Source organism: Ciona robusta, chromosome 2 (assembly GCF_009617815.1).
Source record: "Ciona robusta chromosome 2, ASM961781v2".
NCBI classification, from domain to species: Eukaryota; Metazoa; Chordata; class Ascidiacea; order Phlebobranchia; family Cionidae; genus Ciona; species Ciona robusta.
Window position 1 is genome coordinate 1,813,788 of NC_143236.1, and position 10,553 is coordinate 1,824,340.

At 33.6% G+C, this 10,553-nt stretch overlaps 1 protein-coding gene across 3 annotated transcripts; it reads right to left on the bottom strand.

Annotated features, from left to right (window-relative positions):
- Positions 1–1,024: 1,024 nt before the first annotated feature.
- On the bottom strand, positions 1,025–10,553 carry LOC149739900 (stromal interaction molecule homolog). 3 transcript variants are annotated; one of them, XM_089872102.1, is made up of 16 exons: positions 10,254–10,553; positions 9,928–10,031; positions 8,999–9,119; positions 7,681–7,792; positions 6,237–6,340; positions 4,982–5,165; positions 4,780–4,840; positions 4,349–4,519; positions 4,096–4,176; positions 3,889–3,986; positions 3,485–3,702; positions 3,245–3,304; positions 2,781–2,895; positions 2,391–2,459; positions 1,942–2,100; positions 1,025–1,742 (listed from the first exon to the last, which is right to left on the bottom strand). In XM_089872102.1, exons 1-16 carry the CDS (start codon positions 10,420–10,422, stop codon positions 1,472–1,474), a joined length of 2,097 nt encoding a protein of 698 aa, XP_089728228.1. In that variant the 5' UTR covers positions 10,423–10,553; the 3' UTR covers positions 1,025–1,471. The 3 variants fall into 3 exon arrangements, with proteins under 3 accessions (XP_089728228.1, XP_089728227.1, XP_089728229.1); XM_089872101.1 differs by lacking the exon at positions 6,237–6,340 and adding an exon at positions 6,743–6,852; XM_089872103.1 differs by lacking the exons at positions 2,391–2,459; positions 6,237–6,340 and adding an exon at positions 6,743–6,852.

Here is a 10,553-nt window from a genome sequence, read left to right on the forward strand (position 1 = left end):
CATGGATAGGCTACATATACGGCCACAATGGTAGTATCGACGAGCTTTGACCCATCACCTCTGGGTTAGAGGCAGGCGCGCTAACCAACTGTGCCACTGCGCCGAACTTAACGCCAGTAATCGGCCTTGGTGCGTTTTATTCGACTCCCCCACTATATGTGGATCTATTTATTACTTGCCATTTTAAGCATTAGTTTTGATGCATTGACATGTTGAAATTATCATTTAAAAGTTGCTTCTCATAATAAAAACTCGTTTATATGTTTAAGTCCATTTATCTTATTCTAGCAAGCAAACGTAAGCGTGTGTACAAGCAATTTCGCAATCGAAGCATCTGGTTAAGTAATAACTGAAACAAAACTGTTTATTCCTATCCAAACCGATGAAAACTTTGATAACCAAAGTGAACTTGTGCAATGTTAATTTCAATTCTTTGATTTAATTATTGGAAAATTATTCCCAAACAGTTTTATATGCTGTGATTAGTTTTTTTAAAAAACGTTTTGAAAATATAATTCTATTGCTCACAGTAATTCAACCTGTCAATAATTGTTACCCACTAGGAATAAATGAATGTAACTTACTTTATCCTCGCGTGGCCGGTAAACGACAGTCTTTATCACACGGGTTTTACACCCCCTGTCAGCTTGCGAGTTACCATGTATGTTACTTTGTAAATGATTACTTTTTTGGATTTTTTTATGTATGGCTGATAATTAGGACAACCCATTAGTGACCACTGAGTTGTATACTGACTATATTAACACATAAATCCAAACAGACTTGTACATATATGACTTGTTAATGTTGGTTACTGAAAACCTCCAACAGTGATAATACCTGTGTAAAACTAACATTTTCCCGCCTAAAATGTCCACGAAAGACATACCTTAAATTCCCAAAGGTCCTCCCAAGCTTGAGAGTTTTGTGTTACCCAAAAAAGTGATCCACAAGCATTACTAAAGTTACCATATGTGCCCAGTGCCAATACCTCTTGAAATTGATCACATGATTATCAACCAAGTAAATGTCTCCAACAAATTTAATTATTTTTTTCGAAAGTAACTCTAAATATTTGACAAGCCAACAAAACTATTCTCAAGAATATATTACATACAAGTAATCAGAATGTAGAATATTTTGTGAAAAATCAAAAACAAAGTAAGAAATACTGTAAAGTAACTCTAACTCAATAATGTATTGTATTATATGTACTTCTATACTTGCCCACTAAGGTAGGGAAATAGCACTGTTAGACTTAAAGCAGCTACAGCAGATGTCTAGCAGAATTACGAGCGATTTCAATTACCATTCAATTGCATGGAAGATATTTCACTACGTAAAATCTACACAAGTTACAGCAGTTTATGGCTAAGGGCAATTGCATAACCCGGAAAGAATGAAGTTAAAATGCAGATGTGACTGCTTCGAAACATCATGCGCACTGTTTCTCAATAATATTAAAACGTAGTCACGTTTTCTCAGCCTTCTTTTTGCGTTTAAACAAAGTTCCAAATCGCTTGCTTTTGCTTATTTTAGTGTCAAGATTGCCATTGGTAGCATTTGTGTGGGAAATCTCTTCTGCTTTGCCATTTAACTCTGGTAAAGAATGAGTGCTCTCTGCCTTCCTAACTTTAGTGTCAGCCGGGCCCAACGATGGCGTTCGAACGGGGGGTTCAACTCGCTTTTTGTAAGACTCCGGTGTCATAGCCGAGGCTACAGAATCCTTTTTTCTCATGAACCTGATGTTTGACAAAATCAACGATTAGAAGACTAATTAGTTTTAAGAAAGTGAAAGAGTATTTGTTACTTATGAAATTATTATATAAAATTCCACCAACAAACAAATAAAATGTAAAGAAAAGGATATAAACTTAAAATTATAATCTCTTTGTTAACACAAGCAGAAACAAGATATACAATCTGAGTTTTGTAACTTACATCGGCGATTTGCGCTTTTTCGGCAGCGTATGATAGCCTTCCTGTTGCAGAGTAGACTTTGGTATCTCAGGTGAGGCTTCCTCTGCGATTGTAGTGACATTTACAACTGGTTTGGTCGCCAGAGAGGTTTTCATGTTCACCATCGATGCAGACCTATTTCTGAAGCAAATATTGTTTTTATTATATTCTGATAAAAACCATTGATGTCTACCAGTGAAAAGGTTAATAATAAAGTTTGTAATAAAATTTATAATAAAGTTAATAATAAAATTTAGTTCACCCAATACAACATAAAAAAATAATAACATGTCAATCCATTTGAATTGAAAATAGATTTTTCATGCAACAAGCAACAATTAGAATTATAGTTTCCTAATTAAAAAATACTAACTATTGAACATACTAAATTTGAACTTTAATATTATTAAATCACATTATACAATGCAGACCTATTGTTCGTTAGTTTGTGTTCGATCGTTGGACCGTAATGTAGGGATACCGGTCGTCTCGCTCTCAGTCTATAGAAACAAAACATTCATGCAACAAATCAAATTGAAATTATATCAGGTCATCATGCCATTATGGGTGGTATGTAACTGGGATTACTTTTTATCACATGCCATTTTAAATTTGTGTGGATATTGGTTTAATTAACAAAATATCTGTGTTTGTTATGATTAAAAATAATTACTGAGTTTAGAAATGTACTGACTACATGTAAATTATAATTAACACATAGTGAATTATATAAAGTAACTCATGGATTCGAACTATTTTTCTTTAAATAAATAATTAAGTTTTCATGCTCGTTAAGCCAACAGTGTGCAGGTTTAACATACACTGCTTCATTTTGCTTTTTCGTTTTCAGGTCACCACTTAAATCACCAAGAGCTGGGCAAGACTCCTGTTGCTTTCTGTGCATCAATTTCCCTGTTGTTGCAAAGGATGAAGCATCTGTGGAATAGGAAGAATATGTTGTATTAATAGGTGTAGCACTATGATATATTTGTAAACAAAACACCCAACAAAATCTTACTGCCAAAAGAAATGTGGTTTTCAATAAAATTTATGATAACTTTTATGCAAAAAAATTATTCCTTAAATACAGTACTGTTCCTATTTTTTCAATCAATTCTATTTAAGAGTATTTATTAGCCTTTTACTATCGAACAACTTTAAGCTAAAACTGGAGTGGTATGCCATGTTATACCAGTTTTAACCATCCAACTTACAATGGCCAAAGGAACACTTGACGCATACAATAAATATTAAAATAAATGATGAGTAGAACAGACATGCATACCTTTGTAAGTGGATGCACTTTCTAAATCTTCATAAGAAGATCTGTTTGATGATGAAGTGACTGAAAGGAAAATTGATGAGGAATTTTGAATGATATTAAGTGTTGAATAGAATGATTAAGGTGCAAAATAGATAGAAAATTATAAAAACAATCTAGGTAGACAGTTAGCACAAAACATCCTTAAGAATTTTTTAAACTTGTACTTTTCGAACAAAATGTATTTCTTGGAAATATATTTACCATTTGAGTTTCTGTCTAGTTCAGTGCTGGTTGTCATGGAAACACCAGATTCCGAAACATCTGTCGTTTTGGACAACTTTCGTGCTTCATCGAGTTTTGTTCCAACAGGTAGATGACGAGTTGGGGAAGATGAGAATTTGCATCGAAGGATCGTCTCGAGCTCCATCCACCGCTTCCGATGCTCATGAGAGTCTCGCTGAATCTCACGAAGAGCATCTCTGGAAGAATGTATTTAATGTAAAATGATAAACATTTGTTAATATTCCAATGTTATTACAGAAAAGTGTCAACTTTTACTGTGTATTCCCAGTGTGTTACAATACACAATTTTTTTTACAGTAAACACAGAATTTTATAGTAAACTGTCAAACACACAAATTTAGATTAAAGCGGTTTAAACTCACTTTGCAGCTTGAACTTCCAAATCAAAACTATCGACTTGCCGACTGTGAATGAATTGAACAGAACTGAAAATCGAAACTTTTTTCTTCATTTTTTGAAACTGAAAAACAGAATTGAACGATTATTAAAATTAGGGATGCACAAAATCAATACAGACCATCACAATTTAAATAAAGTTTAAAGCCATATAAATAGTTTCTACCACTGACCTGTGCCTTGGCTTGCTCTACCTTCTTATGCGCAGTATGACGTTTCACTTCATGTAGTTTCATCTCGACTTGGTATGTGGTCTGTAAATACATTATACTATCAGTTTTTCATCAAAATTTAATCATATTTCTCCACTGCATAAAATAAGATGACAAAAACACACAGGTTAAAAAGTGGTCAAATCAGGTAATCTACAAAAAAAAAAACTAAAACCATTTCAAAACACCACATGCAAAATATAAACTTGCTTACCTTCAAACAAGTGAGCAATCTAGTTGGTGGTGACCAGTGTTTATCATTGAGCTTCAATCTCTCTTCTGCTTGTTCAAGAGCTTGTTTTACATCAGCAAGTTCATCAAGAACTTCCATCAACTTGGTTTGTCCACTTGCTGATGATACGAGCGAAGCATTTGATACGGTGCCCTGTGTAAGTCATGTGTACGAATATAGTACAGTTGATAAATACGTCTTGAAAAAGACTAGGTTTCGAAGAAATAACTGACTGTTTTATAAACAAACCCTACTAGAGAATGGGTAGACCTAAATTGCTGGTCACATGGTGTGCCTCACCCATATCGAATGATTAAGCCCTACAATAATTCAGACAAAAGAGCCTCAGACACCAAGAAGCATTTATGGACATTCACACAATTATTTATTCCTTTAAAAAAACAAATATTTACATCAGAGTCTCTTCGTATAGGAGCAGAGGATTGAGATTCGGTTGATTCCAGATCTTTCATCCTAAAAAGTGTGGATTGGGATATGAGGCTGAACTCTCAAAGTAAATACAATACTATGGGTGGACAAAATACCAATTTTGTCTAATTAGTAGGTTTGGATAATATAGAAAAAAATAAGCAAAAATTAAAGAGGTTCTCTCACCAAACACCTTCCTCATCTTCTTCATCAAGTTTAGCAAGCTCCCTCTGGAGGTTGTTCATCTTGCTCTGCATCAGTGAAACAGTGTGAGTCGCATTCCGATGAACATGAATCCCAAAAGCAATCCCTCCAAGAGCAAGGATAAGGGAAACAGAAACCAGAATGTCTTTCATTAGGCTGGACTTCGCTAGAAAGACAGCATGTTTAAATCTAAAATAGTTATTAAAATTTAAATCAATGTTTCATGGGGTAGACAAGACAAATATGTTGTAATTGAATTAGTGGAATTTAAATAAAGAATTTATACTTGCAGTTACGAAATGAGCCTATGATAAACTGCTTCATCTCACTTTTGGAGTAAAGTTTAACACTGAGTATGTTAGTCACTTAACCAATATTTTGTTACAACATAAAAAGAGTGTTTAAAATGAGATAACAGACCATACACACTTGCATTCCAAATAGTGTAGTGACTACTGAGGCTAAATAAAAAAATGTGCAATTGGTGTCGGAAAACTAAAATTTGATCCTGAGTGAAAGAATTAAAGAGGTGTAAAGGCCAGAAAGAAGCAGCATATTATAAGAATTATTGTGTATGGAAAGAAGCTATGCCCTAATTAGAGGACTGATATGAACTTTTGTAATTAAGGAGTTGCATACGATTTAAAGAGTCTAAATGCCCACAGGCGTGGATTGGATAATTGGTAAACAATGAAGCTCTCAAATCAATGTTCATATGCACTACTACACCATGATGAACCATCATCTACTACCATGGTGACTAAGTGCTTTAACATAAAGAAGAGAAGTATAATGAATGCTTATAAAACAATCATTTGCCTATTTCCTGCCTCTATACAAGCATTGCACTAAGTCTAAAGGGCCACACATTGTTTCTGATAAAAGGAACTTTTACACATTGTTATATAGGCTATTGTTCATTAATTTTTTTTATACTGGGCAACAAAATTTGATACCAAAACTAGTTAAAATTATAAAACCTTTTTGAAACTTTTTTTGAGAAATTTTTACAATTTGCAAAAATTCTATTTAATCAGTAGTGCTGGTCCAAGTGAGGTAAATTAAATCTGTGCATTATTGGTGGCAGCTGGTAAACATTGCTAGAATATCACATCAAACATAAAATAATATGAACTGATTTTAACCACAGCAGCCAGTTAAACTAAGAACACGTCAAGCCAAATCAAGAGAAATCTACAGGAAGTTGAAACTGGGTACAGCTACACGACAATCTTACATGGCGGGGGTCCAAATAATATTGCCTCGGTAGCTCGAATTTTAAGTTTTTGCCTGTGGCTCTTGGTCAGTATAAACGACTTCAAGCGAGGCCAACCTGTAAAGCTGAAAAGGAAGGAAAACGGCCGGGTTAGTTCTTTATTGGTGTGTGGTAGAAAATCAGGTGGTCCAGAATGCTGTTAAGGAGTAAAGAGCCAACGCTACATAATGTGGCAGATGGGATCAATCGAAATGGGTGGGAGAGAATGATTTAATGAATGTTGACACAGGAGAGAGCAGATAGGATAGAAGGAAAGAATTAAGAAAGTTTAGCAAGCTGAAAAACTGTGGTTGTATAATTGTGTGTGATAATGCCTTGGGTTGTTGCTAACAATAAAAATATTTTCTAAACCAAGGTAAACTTTCAGTGGGTGGATCTGGGTAATGTGGAACATATTGTTATGGCTTCATTTGATGTGGTATGATGGTCAATTGGAATGCAAAGTGTGTACGGGTTCATGCACTTACAACTTGTGTATCCACACAGAACCACTTCCATTGCTTTTAACCAAATCTTAAGTCGGTGCTCTTTTATTCCGTCTACCAGCGACAAAACGATTGAGCTGTTACTAGCTAAGCTGGGAAGGAAAGAAGGCGTGGAAAGGTTTAAATAAAAATTCCTCAGTGTAACACCAGGAGTGCTTTGTCCGCAAAAATATGTGGGAAAATTTGTTAAGAATGAGAGAGGAGAGCTGACACATAAATGTGTATCGCTTAAATTTGAAACAAAACTACATCACATTACTTAAGTAACAACTATACATGCTAGCCTTGCTGTTGCCAGGCATATGTGAATTATTTTACCCAAACCTAGTAGGAGAATATAAGTTATTACCAAGTAAAATGCCTAAAATGAAATATAATATGTATATAATGGCTTTTCTAAAAATGATAGAAGTTTTAAAAACAAAAAAATCTTTTTTTACAAGATAGCTATTGTAATATTGTCCAATACCAATAATTAGGTCTTAGATGATATATTTAACAAATAGCCTCCAAGCCTGTAGCACTTACTACTAATATAAACATATAAATGAAATGATTATTGATTATGAGAGAAGATTATAATACAGATTACTCATAGCTATCAAAATATATTGATATAATATTGATTTTTTAAATCTGGCTGTTAGCTGATAAGATATTTAATAAATATTATGTTTGACAGGTGGCAAATACTAAATTAAAAATTAAACTTGCTGTTAAATTAAAACCCATGAAGTAACAAGTAGGGTATTTATGAAAAGAACAACAACAAACAATGTATACAAACAGCTTTAGTTAGTATATACATTCTTATTCTGTTGGTTAAAGGAGCCAAAACTTTGTGGCGCAATAATGTAAAAGTATACTTTTGTGAGACCATAAATTAAGTGTAATGAGTAAATGACATCTGAAAGACTCACATTGGCATTGCAGCACCAGGAATCGCATATTGCTTGAATTTGAACGCATATTGAGGAAGTTCTACATCAACTGAAAGCCATTCCATCATCTGTGTTACGGTCCAATTGTGCACTACATATGTACAGTAGTATGATTAATAATATGTCTCGACTGTCAATCAGTCATATACATAGTGAATATTAATATAGTGGAACACAAAGCAATGATGCATAGAGTCTAACAGACGGTGATGAGTAAATTGTTTACTAACAAACACAGAGGCACGCATGACACTCATAACGCAGGTTAATCATGCAATTTACATCTCAAATGTAAATTTAATTTCAATTTACGTTATCTGCAATAAAAGCCCATGGCGCTTATTGGTTTCGTTAAATGGGATTTTACACTGTTACTATAAATAAACCACATGTTACACTGCTTCAGGTACTCATGGTTTGTTTATAAAGTCCAAGTCCACAAGGTCAACAGACCAATGAGGTTGTCCTCAAGAACAGTTACTGAACTAAAATGCAGTAATTATATGACGTAAGCTTACACCGGTGTTTTTACTTTGCAACAGCCTATTGTTTTTCAGTAACGCTTTAACTAGCTTGTTGAGCTGGCATGGTGGCCACGTTACAAATTATATAAGAAAGCAAAATACGTGACCAACGCATGTGCATTTTTTTATGAGATAGGACTTAACACTTAGGTATGTTGTTGTGTTAGAATACACAGGACGTTTTTCCAGTCAAACATTACGTCACCCTGCACTCGCAAAGTGCCGTAAAAGATTCATTTGAAAACCTAAATTCTAATATTGACACAGGATTGGATTTCTCATTACCAAGGGTGGGTCTTAGTCCTTTGTTCAAGTTTATAAAGCATGGCATATTCAAACACAATGGATGATTTAGAATTCATTTTATAGGTCACTTAATAATTATTGATCATAGATATGTACAGGATAATATACAACACTCAACAGTGCACATAGTTTAGAAATAGCTGACCCCAAAAAGTTATTAAGTTAAATCAGGTAACAGGCAATACAAAAGACAAAGCCATTATTAAGCCATGGTAAGGGTCTATATATGGTATGGAACTTCCAGTGAAAGTAGGAGGGAAATTTGGTCAACAGAACTTCACAGGATATAATGCTGTTAGCATTTATTATAAAGCAGGAAATGACTCGCCTTTAAAATGACGACAACTACCATACAGTCTTTGAGCGTATATTATAGAAATTTTGTTTGGATAAATTTTTAATTAAAATGCAGTATTTACTTAAAAATAAGTTTAAGTTAACAGTATGCATTCTTGTGGGTTTCCCACCTGTTGATTTTGCCCAAGCCTCCCAGAATTCAAGTTCAGTAATCCTTCCATCTTTGTCTGTGGCAAAGCCGGGAAGATTAGATTTGCCCGAGTGTCCTTTGAACTCTTCACGGTGGATAAACTGAAGAAAATAGAAAAAATACATTCATAAAATGTAATAAAATAAAACTATTCGATAGTTATCATTGTACAAATTCCGATAAGGGCAAAAGAAAGAATTTAGGTTTGATATTTACTACCCTATATATACAAAATTGCATTTGATATAAATAAAAATATTGTATAGGCTATATTGTTTTCCAAGTAGCAATCTACATGACAAGTTGTAACTTACTATCAATGTTTATTTCAAGTTAGGTTAAAAATACAACAAACATGGTTTTGCTTCCATGTACCTTAGAAAACCAATGGTGATGAATAATTTATGAGACAAAAGATTGTATATTGGGGTTAAATTTAGAGAATGGTTGTTATAATCTTAAGTCTGAATCAGAGTTGTACTGCTAATTACACACAAAATCTGTTATTTCTTGTCTGACATCATCATAACAATAGGGATACTTTACAATATTATTAAGTGCAATCTAAACATACTATAGTATGGGGTGGGCTATGTTTTAACATTTACACTCATTTTATGACAGCATATATTAAATACTAAATAGCCTACTGGAGTTTTTGCAGGAGCATTAATAATTTATTAAAGAAGAAAGCTTGTCAATATGTTACTATCTTAGGGAATTGTTTAAAAACAACCAATAAAAGGCAATAAGTTAGGCTAAGGTCATATGTATCTAAGCTAAAATAAGCTAAAATAAATACATGTTAAAATGCTAGTGGATTGTTTTAATAAGAACAACCAATACAATTGCAATTAGCTAAGTTAGGGCCCCATGTGACATGTGTTAAAATAAATACATTTTCCTTACCGTTGCACCTTCAGTTATTGATACATTTCCATCATCATCGTGGTCAAGATCATCATGCAATGTTTTCATTGCTTTCCTTGCAACATTGTCTAATGCTGAGATGTCTGTATGTAAGAATTGCCACATCAAAGTAAAAATACATCTGACTGCATTAAGCATAGGTATAATACAAAACACTTGGAAAGTCTTACAAGTATTATACGTAGTATTTGGTACAATTGAGTGCATAGGCCTTAGAACTTTTAGCCGTTGCATCATAAGTATAACTGAAAACAAGCATTCAAAATATATATAAACACTTTATTCAGAATATACAATGTTTTTACTTGTGAAATCAATGTCTTTGAAACTTTGCACTCCTATTTCACCAGCATCTCCAATAACATCAGATATTTGTGAAGATAGCAAGCACAGCATGTTTGGAAACTGTACAGCGAGAATGGTGACCAAAGCAAGTCGAATTTTGTTGATGGAAATATTTCTTTTTCGCTTCATGTTTGGGAAGTGGGGACTACAACATTACTTTTAACTTTGTTAGCACATTTTTACATATAGCTTACAAACAAACAATATATAAACTAATAGAAAACCAGCTCTAAAAATAACTGTATAAAAATTAGTAGATC